The following is a 20,055-nucleotide window of genomic DNA, read 5'->3' as shown; positions in this document are numbered from 1 at the left end:
GAGAGTCTGTGCGCGTTCGCTCAAAGCTCACCAGTGATAGTCGCCTGTGTGGTGAGCCCTGACCCCCGCGGGACCACCTCCTCGCCGTGAGCAGCTCCGGAGATGGGGCTGTACTTCACTCGGTAGCTGCCAACGTCAGCCTGACTGTTGGTCCACTCCAGAGTGACGCTGTTGTCGGTCTGGGACACGGCCTGCAGGCCCGTGGGGGCGTCCAGCGCTGAGGGGGATGCAGATTTCAAAGTAAAAGAACATTTTACTGGATGAAAACAAATGCATTTAAGGGTCCAGATCGAGTCCTGAACCTTGTGTTTGGTCTGTATTCAGACTGCCATCAAGACTTCCCTGTTCCAGACTAAAGCTTGTAAACAAAACCATGTGACTAAAGATCTCTCAACTCATTGGCCATGAATTGATTGATCATGGAAGTCCTGCACTTTTAGTTCATTCAAACTTTGAGCGTCTGTATCAACGTCAGGCTCGACACTTTTTACTCGCTTTTCTTGGTCGGGTGGAGGCGTGCTGCAGGGAGGACGGTGAAGAAGGGACACTGATCCGTGTTTCTGACATATAGATGACAGTGAGAAGCAACGTGGATCACTTTAAAAGTTGTTTTAATGAGTCTAAATTCATCCAATCACATCTCAATGAGTTGCTGTGTCTCCTTTTTGTGCTGTTATGGCATTCATTTAGGAGAATTAGTAAGGAACAACAAGGTAGCTTTTAGGATGACATCACAGCAGCGCCTGTCGAGCGCGGGCTGCGAAACGAGACTCAGAAAAGCACGTAAGAAGCGTTTTCCGTGGTGGTGTTAAAATAAACCTAACAAATGAACAGTTGGACTCTTTGTCTTCTGTTTGTTGACTCGACAATCGTTGCTTTAGATTTGTCTGCGGCTCATCTGTTGCTACCCTGTGGCTACGGTGGCTGTTTTGGTTCAGTTGTTCCGCTCCGGGAACGGATTGTATTCAGACTGAGGAACCTCAGAGTGAACTGAAGCTCAAGATGGAGGTGGTCCCAGAGCAGTTTCTGGTCCTGGATCAGCGTCCGCTTGGACTGAAAATTTGTTTTCGGGGGAAACGAACTCTGGTTCACTGAATACACACTGAATAAAACTACATAACTACAGATTTGGTGCATTATTCTTGTCAGATTTACAGCATTAGATGACAAAACAGGACCTCCCAGACGGAAGGCCTCCACACAACTGAAGCCCTTCTTTTCTATTTTCCAGCTCTTTCCTTTCAACTCCTGCAGCTCCAAATGAAGAGGTGCATATTTAAAAGAAAAAAAAAGTTAAAATTAAAGAGTTTCGCCTTTTTGAATGGGATTAATTTCCTAAAATAACTGGGTACCCAAAACTTCAAACACGTTTGTATTTAAGCTTTCTCCTCAGATGTCCTGGATTTCTTTCCAAATCCAAAGCAAAATTTGTCTAATTAAAAGACGGGCGCATCGTCTCTTTGATTAAGCAGCGTCTGACTTTATTTTGCTCACGTAGAATCTGGAAATCTCCTGAGACAAACCAGAATCAAACAACAGTTTGACCCTTAGGCCAGGTTATGCTTCACAGCGATCACATCAATCATCCCTACGGTCTAGTTCATAATGAAGTGGCCGCTTTTGCTTGCAACTGTCCGCCATTAATGTGACAAACGTCCGCCTGACGTTTAGTGGTTTGGTATTTTCAACATGGACGACATGCTGCAGAGGAGGAAGTGGCCTGTTTGTCCACCAAGCCGCTAACACAGAGGTGAATTCCTTTCTCTAGTGCAAGATCTGCTTATTTTACAGCACAGAAAACGCCTGAAACACTGGCTGCATCCTATGGTCTATCATGATATACATTTTCATTCCAAGTAAAGAAAAGGTTTGTGAAACATTTTTATGACTGTTAGAAAAATGAAACATGTCCTGCTTTGATTATGTTTTTTTGTGAGATTTTTAGGTTCAGTGTCATAAAGCCAAATGAACAAAATAAATTTAAATTTAAATCATTAAATTCATTAAATGTGAGGATCTGTGTTATGTGAAATGATACTAAACAAGATAAAGGAAACAGTTTTTATCCTTCTCTGGGTACGTGTTACAAATCTGCCACACCTAAGGGGCAATAAAGGAAGATTCCAAACATTTCTTAAAAGGAATATACACATATGTGTCTAAATATTTGATGCTAAACATGACAAGTTAATAAATCGGTTGGCAAATAACATCAATAATATCAACTCACCAAATTACAGCCTAACCTATAAGTTAATTGACAAAAGCCAAAGTCATTATAAAATATTTAGGCTTTTTTGTAAATATAGCTGATCAGTTATATTTCATAGACAAAACCCTTTTTTCTCTTTTTTAATTCATAAAAATAAACCAAATGATAAAATACTGGTAGAAAAAAAAAGTGTAAAGTTTAATCGGCTAAAAGTAAGCTAAGGTTTTAATTTTTTAACAAAAACACAAAGAACAGGGAAATTTTAATAAACATATTTCATGATAATAAGAAATCAAAGCTGGCGTTTGGTTACCTGTTGTGAACGTGGTGGTAACGGGGTCACTGGTGGCGTTTCCGCTCCTGGAAACCAGCAGCACCGTGTACTGCGTGTCCGGCCTCAGACCGTCCATGCTGAGCTGCTTGTCGGACGGGAGAACGTCCACGGCGGTTTGCGCCGAGGGGTCGGAGCCGGGCGCGTAAAACACGCCGACTCTGTCCACCGGAGCCACCGGCAGGTACCAGCTGACCAGAGCCGAGGACTCCGTCACGTCCTTCACCTCCACCTGCTGCGGCCCGTCGATCTCTGAGGAGGGAAAACAGCATCCCTGAGTTTTGGCCGTCACACACATGAATCCGCTGGAGGAAGAGGGGGCCTAAGAAACAGCGGCGCTTGGGAACCATTTGGTGCTTTAACCCCCAACCCCGACAAGGCCAGTGAGGCGGTCACTCAGTTGCTTTTTTGTGATGTGCTGCACTTTTCTTTTTTTGAACGCAGAACATTTTCTTGCGTCTACAAGAAAAAAGTAAAAAAAACAAATCCGATTTTATGCTGAAATCCAAACAGAGACTCCAGAACTTTTCTTTCATTTGCATAAATATTTAGTCCAAGAAATCAAATCTGGAGGGTGAGGAGGTTGTGGGTTCACTTCTTTAAAGGCCCATGCAGTTCTGAGCAGGGGGGCAGCAGATCGTGGCTGATCCGTAGGGATCAGATGTGCCCAGGTGAGTAAGTTAAAACCTTAATCAATGTAATCACAGGTGTTTATTTGTTTAAAAACCTGCTATTGTGAAAATCATTTTTAGGTCTTAGAAAACATGAAAAATTAAATCATCGGGGGGGATGACTCCAAAAACATTTTCCTAATTTTGTGCAACACCAGCAGTAGAATCCCTCCAAAAACCTCAATCCATTCATAGAAAAATCATCTATTGTTTAGTCATGATCTCATAAAGTGCAGCTGTTTTCCTGCATCAAATACTGACACCAACTAAACCACAGGCAGAATTCATAAAATTCATTTATATGGAAAATAAAGACACATAATAAATATGTCTACGATAGTTAATCAAGAATGACATTATTAGCATGAGTAATCTAAAGGCACGCCATTATCCAGGAGCCCGTGCAGCTGCGGGGGCGCCACTTTGCAGGTTTCAGGTTGTTACAAACTCTGTGATTGAATACATAATTGTAAACCAATAGTGGTGCAGATTTTTTTTTTTTTTTTTTTTTTACACGCACTGAGCTGCCGCTCCCATTTAAATTTGCGCCCCGGCCAATTGCCCGTGTGGCCCGTGCTTTACCTTTTTTATATTTATACTTTTGCTTGTTTTTCCAATATAATTCATTTTATTTCTTATGAATAGATATTCTAAGTGTTTTTTTTTTATGTCGGAGTATCTTGAGTTCAAAGGCGTCATGACCAAATGTTTTGAAGTGATGCAGAATCCTCTGGATTCAAGTTCCGGAGGATTCTGAGAGCGAAAAATGAAGCCTGAAGGGGTCGGCCAGGCTGTCTGGAGTTCAGTTTGCTTTTCTTTAACAACCTTTCAAAAAAGGGCAAATGGATGAAGGAAAGTCTTAGTTCAATCCATCGTAGAGTCACCCAGCATTTTAGCCCGGGTCACCTCCATTTCTATGCTTTTTATAAGGAATTCATGTAGAAAAATATGGAGGGATAACTATATAAGTGATTCTGATTCATTTCTTTAAATAAAATTATGGATAATTATTGTCAGTTTTGAGATATGTCAAACATATTTTTTGCGTGTTTGTTTAGCAATTTGCTTGAACATCATAAAATTAACATTTAAAGAATAACTGGACTTAAGAATTCTTTCAGGAGTCAAAGAAAGCAACACCAGAGTCCCTGATGGAGTCAGGAGAAATGTCAAAAAGATGAAGCAAAGCACAGATTTATCTGTGAAGAGTCTCGTCTCTCCAGGGTTATTTTTGTCCACAGGACACGACACAGCAAACACAGATTTATTATTATGTAAAGAAATAAAAGCGTTTCCTGTCGACCGCTGTCACCAAAAGGAAAAAAAATGTATTTTTGTGAAGAAGGTGTGGAAAACTGGCGTTCAAGGTGAACCGCTGGCGTCTTCTGTCCCGTCAAACGACCGGCTCCTCCAAAAACAACAGAAACGTCTGGTTTAGTGAGCGACAACCGAACCCTGATGGCGGAGTCGCCTTCCAAGGTGATTTGTGTTCCGATGAAAAGTCCAACGAGCCGACGACGGGAGCAACGAGCGAGATTTAGTGAGGATGCAAATTCAAGCTGACGTTTTCCTGCTGCTCTGACATTCTTGCTGCCTGACTTCATATTATAAACTGGAAACAGACTTTTTTCCCTGTAGAAGTCTGGACTCACTGGTGGTGACTCTTTTGGACGTCTGGGGTCCTCTGGTGTTGTTCTTGATGACGCTGACGGAGACCTCGTACTCCTGGCCCGGTCCAAGCCCGGACTGGACCAACTGGTTTTGGGAGGGGGGGAGGATGCTCTTGACTTTTCCGTTTTCTTCTTTCTGCAGGTGCAAAACATGGCATCAATCATCAGAAGATGCCGGTGAGAAACACTGAATTCTCCACGTGGGTCAAAATCAACAGAGCAGGTTGGTTTTCACAATTTAAAAAATTGAAGTTTGATACTTTTTGTATATGAATGTAATAAAATATATATATCTATATAAACATTATTTCCCTTTAAAAATATTTTAACATGATCTTTGGTGTTTTTTAGACTTCTGGTTGGTCCTTTAATCTTTATGTCTTTATAGCTGAAACTTGATTGTGTTTGGGCATCTGCAAGGAAAGAAATTGACTTTTATTTTGAAAGGAACACATTTGTTAAGCCAAGAATCGTTAAAAAACAAACCAGACATTTAGAGATGGTTCCTTTTTAATCACTTTAGAAATATTTTCTGGATTAAAAACAATTTGTTTACTCAGCTGTACTCAGCTTATTAATAATTTTAAAAATCTGCATTAATTCACCTACAGATGATGCAAGAAAAGTTTGTTCATAAGAGATAAGTTGCTCTTTTCATTTGGAGGAAAATATTAATTGTCTTAGAATTATCATAGGTGCAATCTTGTTAAACGTGGGACACCGATAAAATCAAATAACTTGCATCTTAACATGTTGTAGATTTTAAACAGATCACTAAAAGTCAGACAGAAGCAAAAAATAAAAAAAAAGGAATCCAAATTCTAAAAAAAGAGCCAAAAAGGTGGAAAAAAAGAACATTTAAAGAAAGAAAGAAAAGTCAAAAAATAGGAAAGACAGCAAAAAAGATTTAACATAAAAAAGCAGAAGAAGCCAGAAAAGGAACATTTCCAAAATGAGTCAAAAGAAAAAGCGTTCTCTTGTATATTGCAGTTCACCTTTAGCAGTCCAACTGTTTTACTGAAGTTTTGGGGGCTTTTTTTAAGAGCACATTGGAATTGTGATTGGCTGTTAACCCTGTCGATCAATCTCCTTTTTGCTCTAGAGTCCAAATAAGGAGAATAAAGTGTGAAAGTCTTCATGTTAGTCTGAGAAAAGTCTATAAAGTGTGTAGTGAGGCGTTTTTACAGCCTCCAAACATCTGTCATCCTTTGCAGATTTCACCAAGCGCCGGTCATTTTAAAAGATGCAACCTCTGCAATAAACGGGGGAACCATGTGGATCAATTTCATTTTCAGTTCTCCATCAGACATTTGAGAGCTTTTTGAAGGATTCAAAAGTGTCGACCGAAGCAAACCGGAGGAATTTGTGAGGAAAATCGTTTTCCGTTGGTGATCTGCTCAAAAGCAAACAGATTTTATACAAACCTCAGGAAACTGTGGCTAAAACATTTATACTCATGGCCACATCTGGCTCTTCTGATGGCCACATCTGGCTCACAGCCAAACCTTTAATTATAAAAAAATAAAAAAATACAGTTTCATTAGACCAGTCCTTCTCAGGCGCGATGCGATGCCAGTTTGTAACGTCCTGAAACCCGCGCTTGGCCGTCCCGGCAGATGCGCGCTCCCGTCTTTGAGCAGGAAAAGGGGAGGGGTAGTGTGCGCAGGCAGCGAGGTGAAACGGCGCTCTGAGTAGAACGCGCTGCCCGTCACATCCCACACACTGCAGGGTGTGAGTATTACTGACAATGTTTGGCTCCACCTCTGCATTTCTCACATCTAAAGAACATTCAGACCAACGTTTAACGGACGGAAGTCTCAACGCCTGCATGAAGCTGAAACTCACCACGTATCAACCAGACAAGACCATCACCATGCAGCACCAGGAGTCGCATTAATGTTAAGAAGTCATCAGTTATTAGCAACAGCATAATGTAGCGCCCCTTTCCCACGCTGAGGCACCAGTCCTCCTATTTCCTTATTCGGCCCATAGCTAAACCCCATTGGTCCAAACCCACCAATGACTGAGCGACAGGACTGAGGCCAATCAGCATCTCTGCTTGATGCGTTCAATGAACTCCAGAAATTAGAACAGCCACCAATCCAACTCAGTCCGTTACAATAACAATATTATTAAAAAGAATCCACAGACTTATTGTACTTTAAAAGTGTTGAAATGACATAAAATGCACACATTCACTTGAATTTTTAGTTTTAAACATATTGTATGGCTCTCACGAAATTACATTTGAAAATATGTGGCGTTCATGGCTTGATTGACCAAAAAGGTTCCCGACCCCTGACTTAAGGTGAGAAAAGGACAGGATTCAGGTTTACCACATGAAAAAGAAAAAGCTCAGCAACAAAATCAGTGCAGGTTTTGATAAAGAGCTCGATAAACCCTCATCATCCCGACCACAGAAATGAAAAAAAGCTCAAAAAGAGGAGGTGGCGCTCACCGTGTTACGGAAATAGATCTCCCACCCGTCAAAGGAGATGTCCAGCTGGTCCCACACCACCTCCACAGAGGTCTCCCTCACGGATTTGAACCTCAAACCCTGCGGCTGGGGCAGATCTGCAAGGATGTAACCAAAACATTCGACTCTTGTTCCATTTTCTCATGAACTACCCAGACGGGAGGCGTACCTGTGACCACCCTGGCGCTGACAGGGATGCTTCTCTTGTTGCTCAGGACGGCGTAGACGCTGATCAGATACTCCATCCCAGGTTCCAACTCTGTAACCGTGGCAGCACTTTGGTCTCCAGCCACAGTGAACTCCATGAGAAGACCTCCGGGAATCGTGGGAGCATACGTGACCAGGTACTCCGTGACCAGCATCTCGTTGTCCCAGGACAGGTCCACCGTGTCCTCGGTGACCTCGCCGACCGTCAAGTCTTTTGGAGGAGAGACTGGAAAGGGGAACAAGAAGGACATGTTTTCTCGTCTGCTATGAAGAAGTAATGCAAACTCCAGGGCAGCAGAGTAACGGGAAGAAGAGAAGCCAAGAACACAGAGCAAAACCTTCAGCTGGAGAACAGGAACTCCACATTTAGTTTGGAGCTGAAACGTTCAGGGTTGTTAGCCGATAAAACCTTAGCCACAGTTGCAGGTAGATAATACCGGCTGTCTGCAGGCAAAAAAATTGTCAAACCTGTACCTGTACTGCTGGTGGCAACAAAACATGAAATGTGAGGGATTCGTCTGCCTGGGTGTGTGCATGTGAAACTACAAACTGCTACTGGGCTGGGAGAAAAGAGGCAAAACCAACATTTGAGGCCGGTGTTCAGGCGCTGTCCTGCAACCTGTGACGCTTCTTCGTCAAAGTGGATTTTAAAGGTTTCTATATGTGAGCCTCAAGGGAACTGCAAGACACACCTGTGCTCCCTTTAACCCTTGGACCCCAACGTTACCGTGCCTTGGAGGCGTGTTAACGTTGGGAGTGGGGTCATCTGGACCCCACAGGATAGCACAAGGTTTAAGATGCAGCTTCACGGGCCTGGACAACCCAAAACCCCCCCTGGTCAACCTCCTGTACGAATGTATGTGACTAAGGCCAAACTTCTCACCCTCTGAGCAGTCCTCTCCGATGTAGCCCTCGTCGCAGACGCACTGCGCGTTCACGCAGCTGCCTCTCTGATGACAGCTGTTGCTGCAGCTCCGCTCTGCGCAGCTGTCTCCCTCGTAGCCGCTCTCACACGAGCACCTGCCGTCGACGCAGCTGCCCCTGCCGCTGCAGTTCTCCGGGCAGGAGACGGCGGAGCAGTCGTCTCCGGAGAAGCCCTCCCGGCAGACGCACCTGCCCTCCAGGCAGTCACCGCGGCCCAGGCAGTCGTTGGGGCAGGCTCTCCGGCTGCAGTCCTCGCCGCTGAAGCCCTCGTCACAGATGCACTGGCCGTCCACGCAGAGGCCCCGCCCCTTGCAATCGTTCGGGCAGCTCAGCTCGCTGCAGTCGTTGCCACTGAAGCCTGCGTGGCACACGCAGCGGCCGTGCACGCAGGTGCCGCGGCCGTAGCAGTCGGAGGGGCAGGTGTGGATGCTGCAATCCTCGCCGGCGAAGCCTTGGTCGCAGACGCACTGGCCGTTCACGCACTGCCCCCTCTGCCGGCAGCTGTTGGGGCAGGAAAGCTCTGCGCAGTCGTCTCCCTGGAAGCCGGCGTCGCAGGAGCACCGGCCGTTGATGCACTGCCCCCTGCCGCGGCAGTTTTTCAGGCACGCCACCTGACTGCAGTCATCGCCCTGGTAGCCGGGGTCGCACATGCACATCCCCTTGATGCAGGTTCCCCTGCCGCTGCAGTCGCTCAGACAGGTGGGCTGGGAGCAGTCCTCGCCACTGTAGCCCGCCGTGCAGATGCATTTTCCGTCCACGCAGACGCCGTTGCCGCGGCAGTTGTTGGGGCAGCTGTGCTGCCCGCAGTCCTCCCCGCTGAAGCCCTCGTCGCAGAAGCAGGTGCCGTTCACGCAGCGGCCGCGGTCGTAGCAGTCTTTGGGGCAGATGAGCTCAGAGCAGTCGTAGCCTGTCCACGGTTCGTCACACACGCAGTCGCCATCGTCGCAGTGACCGCGGCCCAAGCAGTCGTTCAGGCACCGGCTCTGGGAGCAGTCGTCGCCGTGGAAACCGTCCTCACAGACGCAGACGGTGCCGACGCAGCGGCCGTGTGTGCCGCAGCTCACCGGGCAGACCTGGAGCGAGCAGTCGTCTCCGGCGAACCCGCGCCAACACTCGCACCTCCCGTCCACGCAGCGGCCGCGGTCCTGGCAGCCGCCGGGACACTCGGGCTCGGAGCAGTTGGGCCCTCTCCAGCCGGGCTCGCAGACGCAGCCGCAGGTTTCAGAGCTGTAGTTCCCACGACCGCTGCAGAAAGGTTTGGTTCGCAGCTCACCTTTAAAAACAAAAACACAAACCAGACACATAAGAAACAACTTAACTCTGGAAGCTGCTAAGCTGTACTATACTGCAATGATTGTTTCACAAATGACCTACTGTATGACCAGCTGGGCATCAGCATGCAGAACCATTCTGAAACCTCTACAAACTGTTCACAAACAAGCTCTGAAAACTTTGGACAAAAAGCCTAAAAGCCACCATAATTGAACATACTTCAGAAACACAATCTACTGAGCTTCAACAATATGATTCAACATGCAGATTGCATTTTGGCTCCTCCCCCACTTCAGGACAAAACAGAAGCAACAGAGCAAGTTCAAGAGGCGACTGCATTATTCCTTCCAGACAGACTGTTTTCTCCTTTCGAGCCTCTCAAACCTGGAACACAATCCCAGAAAGCATTTCAGGGCTCTCCACACTTTCTCAAAACAATTGAGATCATGGCTGCTGGAAAACCAAACCTGCACTCAAAGCTAACTTTAGGCACAATGCCAGAAAACTGTTTGCTAACAAAAGTAAAAATAAGTCATTGGGGGGTGAAAAAGTGGCCACAGGTGTCATAGTATTGTTCTATTGGTGTATATTTTGGGAAACTATGCATTTGAAACTGTTTTAAATGTTAATTTTATGTCATTTATTTAATGCAATTTTACTCGCTATATATGTACTTTTTTACTTTATTTTACTCATTTTATTTTTAGTCTCTAGGTGGCTGGCCATGTTCAGAACGGGACAGAGGATGGAAATTAGCCCAGGCTACAATCCTGCAGGTGTCTCATTACTTTTAGAGTACTCTGCACTGTTTGTTGTTTGCATTGTCCCTTAAATAGATAAATACAAATACAAATACAAATACAGGGGTTTAAAACCAAACCAACCAAGATTAGGAGCAAACGAAACTGAACCCCTGAACCCAGAACTTCTTACTCAAACATTAAACTCCAAAGACATCCAGATGTGAAGTACTTCTAAATCCAGGATTCTACCTGTGACGGGTGCTCCACAGCAGGCCGCCTCCCCGCCGCACTGCTCTCTCAGGGCCGAAACCTCTCCCTCCAGCATCTCCAGCCGGCTCATGAGCTCCTTGAGGCCGGGCGGGCGGTCGCCGCAGCCGCAGGCCTGCTGGGGTATGCTGATGCGGTGCGTGAAGACGATCTGGCTCTCCCCGTCGACCGTGTGCTCGGTGACCTGGTGTCCGTCTGAGGCGTCGTTCGGTTGGAGGCCCTGGCCCTCAGGCGCATCCAAGTCCACGGAGCACAGCGCGCTGGCAGGGACGTTGATGTTGTAGACGTGGCTGAAAACCAGCGGGTGGCCCGCGCCGGGGAGCGTCGCGTTATGCTCCTTATGCGGGGAAAGAGTCTGCCGCCGATGCCGCAGGATCTTCTTGATAAGTCCGGCATCGGGAAGGGTGAACAGAGCAAAGAGGAGAAAGCAGCCCAGAAGACTTTGTGCACCCATGTTGGACAGGAAGTGTGAAGCTGGAGGTCAATCCTGGTTCTGCTGGAGGTTCTGGAAGTACAATAAACCCCAAAAAGCTGGTTAACACTCTTTGGAAAGAGGGAACGTGCAAAAAAAAAAAAAAGAATTATATCTGAAATACCTGCAGAAAACGAAAAAGAAATAGATGATAAGAACCACTAACAACTGTCACTGCTAGAGATAAATCAGCTTCAACATGTTTTCAAAATAAAATCTTTCAGGAAAAACTGCTTGAAGCCAAAATCCATGCAAAACATCTCGGCTGAATTGTTTCAAGGAGTTTTTGGCGTTTAAATGAGTTTCCTTTCCATATTTAATGAGCACCAAACATTTCGGCATTTCAAAAAACAAATTGGAAGAACACCTAATGCATAAACTGGAATCTCCTGAATGTTTAATGCCAGAGGTGCTGAAAAATGTACAGACGAATCGGAAGGAGGTCTCGAATGGCTCTCGGCTTTCACTATGTCCCTAAAAAGTTCTGTTTCACCTCGTCAGAGGAGCAGAGAGTGAGAGGACGTCTGAGGAATAGAGGAGAAGTAGAATCTATACCAGATATATGAAGCAAGGGATTTAAAAACTCTGAAAATAGTCTGATTTGGGGCAAAAACATAAGCTGAAATATCATTTTCCTAAATATCATATAATATAATATAAATATAATATAATGTTTCAGATTAATTTTACAGGAAAGTAAAATTCAGCTGTTTTTTTAAATGACATTTTCTAATGCTCAACTATAGGAAAAAACAGAAAAATAAGATTACTGGAGAACATTTCCTCTTTCACAGACAAACGTGCATTCAGCCTTTTTTTTTATAGTATATTCCGCCATTTTTTGCCGCTTAACTCCTACAATTTTTAAGCTATTTTAACCATTCAACTATTCAAATGTTCAGCTCTTTCAGCTTTTTCCAGCTATGACTTTTGGTCCTTCAAATCCTTGAACTTTTCAAGATATTCCAGGATTCCTGCCTCCATTGAAATACACGGGGAACCCTTGGTGCAGAAGCTCTCCAGTTCGATACCCGGCTCTTGTATTTTTCACAAAAATACCTTTTGGTTATTGTGCTGTTTTCACTTTATTTACTGTCAACTTTGATCATTTTTTTCTTTCTTTTTTTTTGGCCAATTATTACATTTTAAATTTCATTTTCATTCAGCAATACAGCATTCAACCCTGCATTTTCTTCTGGAAATGCAGCTCCTTCTAGTTATGCTTAAGCCACAAAAAGCTCCCTTTGAAAAGATTTGAATAAAAGAAATACTCAGAAATGCCATTTTAAGCTTAATTTTCTTTATGTTGTGTCTTCCATCATAAGACAAATGTTAAAAAAACCAGAGGGAAATCCTTCGTTTGGGAGGGTTTTCTAAAACGATCATTTGACCTTTAGAGGCGTCAGAAAGCTCCACCCACAATCATTTCTGATTGGCGGCCACCTGAACATGCAATCGACTCGCAGCAGCCTCTGCAGCTCCAGGAATAGAAGGACCTGCGGTGAATCCCACTTTGACCTCAGAGAGCTTCTGGAAAGCATCGAGCTGCTGCTCGGCTATCTGCTGCCGATCTCACAAACATTGCATGCGAGCGTCTGCTGTATCTCCACGTAACCATGGATACGCTCTCACTTCTCCCTCTGCTCTCCAGATCCAGGAGATGATAAAGTCCAGAGACGCAGAAATCAATCACCGGCACATAAATCAAAGCTTCAACTCTTAAAAAAAGGAGCAGCTGGAGGCGTTCGACCACAGAGAGGAATTCAAAATAGTTTACAGACATTCTGAATCTCAAACGCTGATATGCTGTTCTGGTCCAATCATTAAGACTACGATTTGACCAAGAAAGCATAGGGGGCTCTCAGGAGTCTTGTAGCTGACAAGCTGCAGACAGTAAAGGGACAAACTTAATCCCAAACATGGCTGCCTGACTCAGAATTGATGAGCCGTCGCACAAAAAAAAAAAATTAAGAGTCTGTACAGCTTTGCTGGATTTTCCTCTGAAGGACGCCAGAGATTTACGTCGGGGGAAACCAATAAAGCTTGGGGGTAAGGGGGGGGGGGCTGATGAACACCTGAAGGTGCTCTGACCCGACCCCTCTTTAACCCTCCTGCTCTTCGTCGTACCTGGTTAGTCGCAGAAATACCCCCCCCCCCCCCCCCCCCCCCCCGATCAGGTTTCATGAGTTCTTGCACATCTGGTGAGCAGTAAACACAAACTGGAATATTCCATTTCATCTGCCTCTGGGAAGCACATCATGACGCACATAAATTGTGCTCCTGGTTTTCAAAGGAGGAATCCTTCAGGACTTCGCTCTGCAGGTGTTCAGGTGAGGAGGATTGAGAGCAGATCAACATCTGGTTGGCCGTCATCTCCACATACCTTTTTCCACTCAAACCTCCCAAAGAACGATGGAAAACCGAGGATACTCACTGATGTTTCAACCAGCCGTATCTGTGTTTTGCACAAAAACAATTCTTGACTTTTACTCCTCCCAGATGTTCAGCTTCATTTTTACAGAAAACCAGGAACTTCACTTCCAGGAAGACATGAAAATGTAGACGAGATGTTTTCTCCAACCTGGACTGTAAATACCTGCTTGGTTTTAGTTGCCATGGTTACACTCTTAAATCATTAAAATGTATAAAAAAACTTAAAAAATTCTGGACTTTTGATCAATAAACTAATTTAAATAAGGGGATTCTAATTTTATAATAATTTTAAAAGATTCTAACCCAAAATAAACATGAATTGTCTCAGAGGATAAAAAATTGCAAAAATGTAAACGAATAGCATCAGAGGGCAGTGTTGGTCTTTTATTTCCTTTCCAGGATTGAAATAATCTTCAATCAGATTAGATGAATTCCTCAGTGGCTGCAGAATAAAAGGCCTCCAAACATCAGCAGCATCACTGCTCATAAAAACTGAGGTCCTCATGCATCTTGTTTAGACTTCTTTGCTCCACTAACAGCTCCTTCAGGTCTGGTGTTACTGCCAACACTTTTCTACTGATATCAGGGTTTGATTTTATCCGATCCTTCCATGTTTCTAGACCGAAACAGTCTCCCTTGCTGATTAAAAGTCTTGTTTTAAAGATCTTACAATTAAAAACTAGAAACTAAACAGATTTCAAAATATGGAAACAGCATTTAAAGACATTTGATTAGTAAACTTGAAAAAATGCGCCACCTTCCTGGAGACTGCTGCTGTGTTAAATGCTAAAAACAGGATTTACAGCTTTATGGTTTTCTATATTTAAACCAAATTCATTGCAACACTTTTCTGACTGAATGCAAATGAATAAAAAGAAATATTTGACATAAACCAAAAATAAAGCAATAACATCCAAACACCAGCATCGATTTATCAAACCAAAATCCAGCTTTTTAGTACTTTTTGACACCAATTTTGTTCAAACTTATTTCTAGAGCTTCAAAAAATATCATTGCTAACCATGAAATCTGCTGGTTGGTTCAGGTTGGGAGGACCTTAGGTTGTAAGACTGTCGAGGTTTCTGTTAGAAAGGGTCTCAAAACACCGCTCAAGAAGACCTGGAGAAAATATGACGAATATCTACTTGTGTAAAAGTACTCTGACTATTTAGATACATGCAAAAGCAGCAGCATCCAGGATCTTTTGTTTTTTTTAGGATTGTTGCAGCACAACACGTCTGAAACTGGATGGGTTTTTTAAAAAGTTACAATATTTTTAACACTACTTTAACTAAAAGCTGTAAGAGGAGGTGTTACATGTCAGGTAGGCGTTACAGAGCGGGTAGGCGTTACAGAGCGGGTAGGCGTTACATGTAGGGTAGGACTTACATGTCGGGTAGCCGTTACATGTTGAGTAACTTTTACATGTCGGGTAGGCGTTACAGAGCGGGTAGGCGTTACATATAGGGTAGGAGTTACATGTAAGGTAGGCGTTACATGTCGGGTAGGCGTTACAGAGCGGGTAGGCGTTACATGTAGGGTAGGACTTACATGTCGGGTAGCCGTTATATGTTGAGTAACTTTTACATGTCGGGTAGGCGTTACAGACCAGGTAGCCGTTACATATAGGGTAGGAGTTACATGTAAGGTAGGCGTTACATGTCGGGTAGCCGTTACAGACCGGGTAGCCGTTACATGTAGGGTAGGAGTTACAGGTCGGGGAGCCGGTCTGTGTCTCCATTCCTGGGTCAGACAGGCATCTCTAGCATTTTGCACATTCTGCAGACCCTTATGTTTGGGAACTACACTTAACCATTTTTGGCAGCTAACACAACATAGGGCACATTTAAATCAGCAAATCTTTTATGATTTAATGCAACATGGATTTGAGCAAATTCTGATGAAGAAAAACAAAATTCTAAATCTGATTTTATCCCCAGGAAAGGTCTTTTGACTATATTTTCCCCCCTATTTTCTGGTAATATTTTATCTCCAGGCATCATTTCCTGCACATTAAACCTAAAGATGTTATACCCCCCCTCCACACAGAATGGTTGATCTTCAGGTCAGCTGCTGCTGTGTGGGCTGCACGCTCTGCATGTTCTGTGATTAAAATGTTTACGTAGGGAGATTTAAGACTTTCACGCCTTCGGGGCATTAAGCTCCTGCAGACTTTTAAAAACACGCAGACCTCCTCCTCCTCGTGAGGTGGAGGTCCTTTTTAAACATGGAGAAGACGTTTCCATCCACCACAGTGAGCATTTGAAAGAAAAAGGGGGGGGGAAGTCTGTTCACTGAATTAGAATCCTTTTTGTTGGGTTAGAGTTCGAATCCCACACACTGGCAGCAAAAAGGGAACTTTCCCACGTGGAAAGGACAAAATGGGAATGTTGGCCTCTGATTCAGGACATCTGTTTTACTTAGTCAAGGAGAGGCGGCGAGAAACCTCCTCGGCCTTCAGACGCCGTTAAAGCTGCAGCCTGGCCGAAACTGAAAGTGTGACTGTGTGTGAGATGGCAGCCGGTCTTGTGGGGAAGCGTCCGCGTGCGGGACAACCCGCCCCACCACCACCACCTCCTTGTGAAGTGGATCGCTGCACATCGGGAATTTGCTCCGCCGCTAAACGAGCGCACATGCTGGGGATTTTTTTTTTATTAAATCGTTTTTATTTTCCATGAATTCTGCAGCAGAAATCTCTGATAAACATCTGGAGCAGCTGGAAATCATTGCGGGAGCAGTTAATGTAGCAGAGATACAAATTGCAGCCTCATTAACAGATTATAAATTCTCCCACTGTTGCATGGCGGTCGTCATCAGCGCCTCCGGTTCGAGTCCAGACCTCAGATGCCGTTTGCGTCAAAAGAAGTGGCTCCATCCATTTGGGTTTTTGATCCTTTTCCAACCGTTGCCATGGTTGCACACGTTTAGACGTGGAGATTCATGGCATGAATGTCACTAGATGCAGTCAAGTCTGAGATTAGGACAGGAAAGCAAACGTCAGACCTCTCATTCTAGGCCTTCAACCACTACTGCTCTTGTGTTTGTGTTTTTTCTGACCCACTTGCAGAGCAAACACAACCTGAACTTGACTTTAAACCAGATGGACCTTTGATACTAAGTTTACACCGGCCTCAGAAACGCATGTTGAAGCCACCACTTCCAATGAAAAGTCTATGCAAATGCACGTTTTGAGCCTCCACATTGAGAACTGTCACGTTCACGCATCCCTACCCAGGTTTTTACGACCGTTTCTGGACTCGACTTACAAAACGCGCGGCCATCGAAATCTTGCTGGCAGTTAAACCAGTTGAACTTTAAGCAATCAGCGACTCAGATTTGGTAGTGACATTTGGTCATTTATATTTCATGGAATAACAAATTGATGATGGGGGAGAAATAAATCAATGTGGTTTGTGGCCAGACGGAATGATACGACACCAAGGCCAATCCAATTTCTTCTCTACCGCTACGGCTTCTTCCCGTCACTACATTTATTCCTCCAAGTGCAGAGATATGGAGAAAAAGAGTGTCTTTAAATTCAGACGTTACTACCACTTGATGATGTCATCAATAGTCGCCGGTCATCTGTCTTAGCGCGTAGCTGCCAGCGCTCAGAAAATTCATATCGCTGGTTTTATAACTTAAAAAGTGCTAATGCAAAAAAAATAATAATAACATTTAAATGTAAACGTCTGTGCTTCAGAAACACCCACATGAAGAAATGTGTTTGTCCTCCACGCCAGTGGTCCCCAACCACCGGGCCGCGGGAAATTTTGGCACCGGGACGCACAGAAAGAAATAATAATTTCCATCTTATCTTATCTTCCATCTTTATTTTGAAAAGTGACCGGATTCTCTCTGTTACATCGGTCACACTTAACGCACGTCAAAGTTGCGACACCAAACATCACGTGATACACCCCGCTAAAATGAAACCCAAACAACAAAAATGAGCAAAAAACTAACTTCTTTAGAAAGTTGCTTTGACATTATTATTACTAAAGAGAAAATACCACCCCCGGTCCACGGTAAACGTGTCTTGCGTTGCACCCCCCCCCCCACACACACACACACACCGGTCCGCGGTAAACCTGTCTTGCTTTGTACCGGTCCGCGGTGACAAAAAGGTTGGGGACCACTGCTCCACGCCACAGCGCAAAGCGGATCACCCTACCGGCAGAGGGATAGCAAGCCCTAAATCGCTACATCTGCCCCTTAAAAAAGGCACTACAGCTACGGACACCACTACAACTGGAGCAATAACGAGCAGGAGAGGGGTGGGGAAGCAATTCGGATCCGGCCTAAGTCTTTCTTTCATCGGAATAGAGCTGTGAAAGAAACAACCTGCAGTAAGATTTGTGAGATTTGCACCGCTTTCACAATTCGCACTAAACCTCTTCCAACTGTGAGTCCGTGCGGCAGACTTGGGTGAACACCATTAAAAGCGCGTTCCAGAACCTTGATGGCGCGACGAACGTAGCGTGAGAGTCACTGTCCTGCTTTTCCTTCATGCCCCTCCTCTCGAGACACCATGCAGTTCTTGTGTCTAGAGGTTAAGGCTTGCTGCAGCGTCGTCTGTGACTGTGAAGCCTTATTCTGGAGTGGCGGGCACGGCCGCTCATGTCACAGGTGTAGGACGAGGTCGAGGGAGGTTCCGGTGCCTCCTCAAGCTCTTTTTGGCGTCGCCTTTTGATGGGAGATGAGCTTTCATGGGCCTAGGAACCAGAGCGGATAGCAACCCGTCATTGGAGACCGTCACCTACGGTGTCATCCCAAGATGCTGGGTTGATGTTCAAAGACTTTAAGTCACGTTTGCAGACGTCCCGATGGTGGGCGCCCCACTGCTCTTTAGCCAGATGATAAATACAATGTCCTTTGGAAAATGGGAGTAAAAGTTCAGATTCAAGTGGAGGTGTGTGAGACAAATATCCCCCTTTGAGTCCACTCTTGGGGGGGAGGCTAACGGCAGCTGTGCATTGTTCACACAGAAGGAAGAACTTGAGCTATAAATGACCCAACGTGAAGTATTGGAACACGTGGAAGAAGAAAAAAAAGAAGCTGGACCTCCTTCAGCCCCAAAGCTCTGCTGGATCTGCGTGAAGCTGGTGACTCAAAGTCTCCACAGAACCCCAGCTGAGCTCCGCGGCGCAGACTTTCAGCAGAAAAAACGCCGAAAGAACAAAGAGCGCTCCCCTCATCTGCCACTTTCCCCTCCATTTACTCTTCACCGTGGGGAAAAAACACGCCATTGAATCAAAGTTGCAGTGAATCGTGGAGCCGGGGAGACCGACCCTCCCCAGACGGAGAGCTTCTCACCTTCAGATTTGGATCTACAGCCCGACAGGATGTGGAAGCCCCTCCTGGCGTTAACGCTTCCACATGTTGCCTGGCTCTGTAGTGAGTCACCACCTGAGGTCCCTCTACAGGAACAAGTTCAAGCATCGAAAGACGCAACCCCCTTCCAGCGCTGCAGCATCCTGCAGACACGCCGCATGGTCGCAAAAGTCCAGAAATTCACGACATCACTCACCCGAAAGGATGCTTGTTCTACTGCAGGTGATGCATGCCGCTCCTCCAGATCCAAGTGATGCGCCAAAGCGATGCTTCAGTTTCAGCCTCCCCCCCCCAGCGCTGTCGGTCCTCCTTCAGGCGGCTCCTTGTCCTCCTCGCCGCTCAGGCTGGAGCTCGGCTCCTCCTCTGCTTTTCCACTGGCTCTGCGAGGCAGAAACAGAGGGAGTGGGAGGAAATGTCTCGCGAAGTGCGAGGAGTGTTCAGGTCAGACATCCGTTTCTTTAAACCCCCCCCCCTCCCTCCTCGGCTGTCTGCCTGCCCTCCGCTGTAACTAATGGATGCTGCCGCCTTAAAATGAGATGCCACTGAGGCAGCGGTCATGACAGGAGGAGCAGCGGTGCAGGAAAATTCATGAGAGGAAAGTTGAGCAGACGCTGCCATGCATCTGCAGTTTTAATCAAGCTGCAAAAATGAGGCTAATTTCCACAAACCCTCATATTAATCGGAGCTTCTCATCTGAATTTCAGCTCAATGCTGCACAAAAATGTATTAATTCTTTATATTCCGCATACAAATGCTTTTCTGATTCCTATTACTTGCTTTTTGCTCTTCTTGATCAAAGCAAGATTTTATTTTTGCGTTTGTATCTCTTTGAATTCTTCCTCTTGTTTTTATTCTTGTATATGTTAACTCACGTTCAAAGGCAATCATTTAAAGTAAAAATGTGGAAATTTGAAGCTCCTTCTACAGCCATCTTTCCATTTGAACATAAAAGCTAGTAGCTGCAAGAGACAAAGAATTCAGACTTATGCCTAAAAATAAAATAAAATGTACAACTACTTTGAAACTTGTCAGACTAATGAGCA

At 45.0% G+C, this 20,055-nt stretch overlaps 1 protein-coding gene across 10 annotated transcripts in view; it reads right to left on the bottom strand.

The window, feature by feature from the left end:
* LOC101171095 (tenascin) overlaps nucleotides 1-20,055 on the bottom strand; it is a 59,141-nt gene that overhangs the window by 23,390 nt on the left and 15,696 nt on the right. For 3 of the 10 annotated variants that reach the window (XM_023960510.1, XM_023960511.1, XM_023960512.1), the window contains exons 1-8: nucleotides 19,209-19,468; nucleotides 10,756-11,278; nucleotides 8,451-9,764; nucleotides 7,530-7,793; nucleotides 7,343-7,458; nucleotides 4,867-5,020; nucleotides 2,526-2,795; nucleotides 32-217 (exon numbers count right to left, since the gene is read on the bottom strand). In XM_023960510.1, the coding sequence (XP_023816278.1) occupies nucleotides 32-217; nucleotides 2,526-2,795; nucleotides 4,867-5,020; nucleotides 7,343-7,458; nucleotides 7,530-7,793; nucleotides 8,451-9,764; nucleotides 10,756-11,227 (2,776 nt within the window). In that variant the 5' untranslated portion in view covers nucleotides 11,228-11,278; nucleotides 19,209-19,468. Of the gene's footprint in view, nucleotides 1-31; nucleotides 218-2,525; nucleotides 2,796-4,866; nucleotides 5,021-7,342; nucleotides 7,459-7,529; nucleotides 7,794-8,450; nucleotides 9,765-10,755; nucleotides 11,279-19,208; nucleotides 19,731-20,055 lie in introns of those variants that run through there. The other 7 variants (XM_023960507.1, XM_023960505.1, XM_023960503.1 and 4 more) reach the window with 6 other exon arrangements.

This window comes from Oryzias latipes, chromosome 12 (genome assembly GCF_002234675.1).
Source record: "Oryzias latipes chromosome 12, ASM223467v1".
Lineage (NCBI taxonomy): Eukaryota > Metazoa > Chordata > Actinopteri > Beloniformes > Adrianichthyidae > Oryzias > Oryzias latipes.
This window is presented reverse-complemented; position numbering and strand designations above follow the sequence as displayed.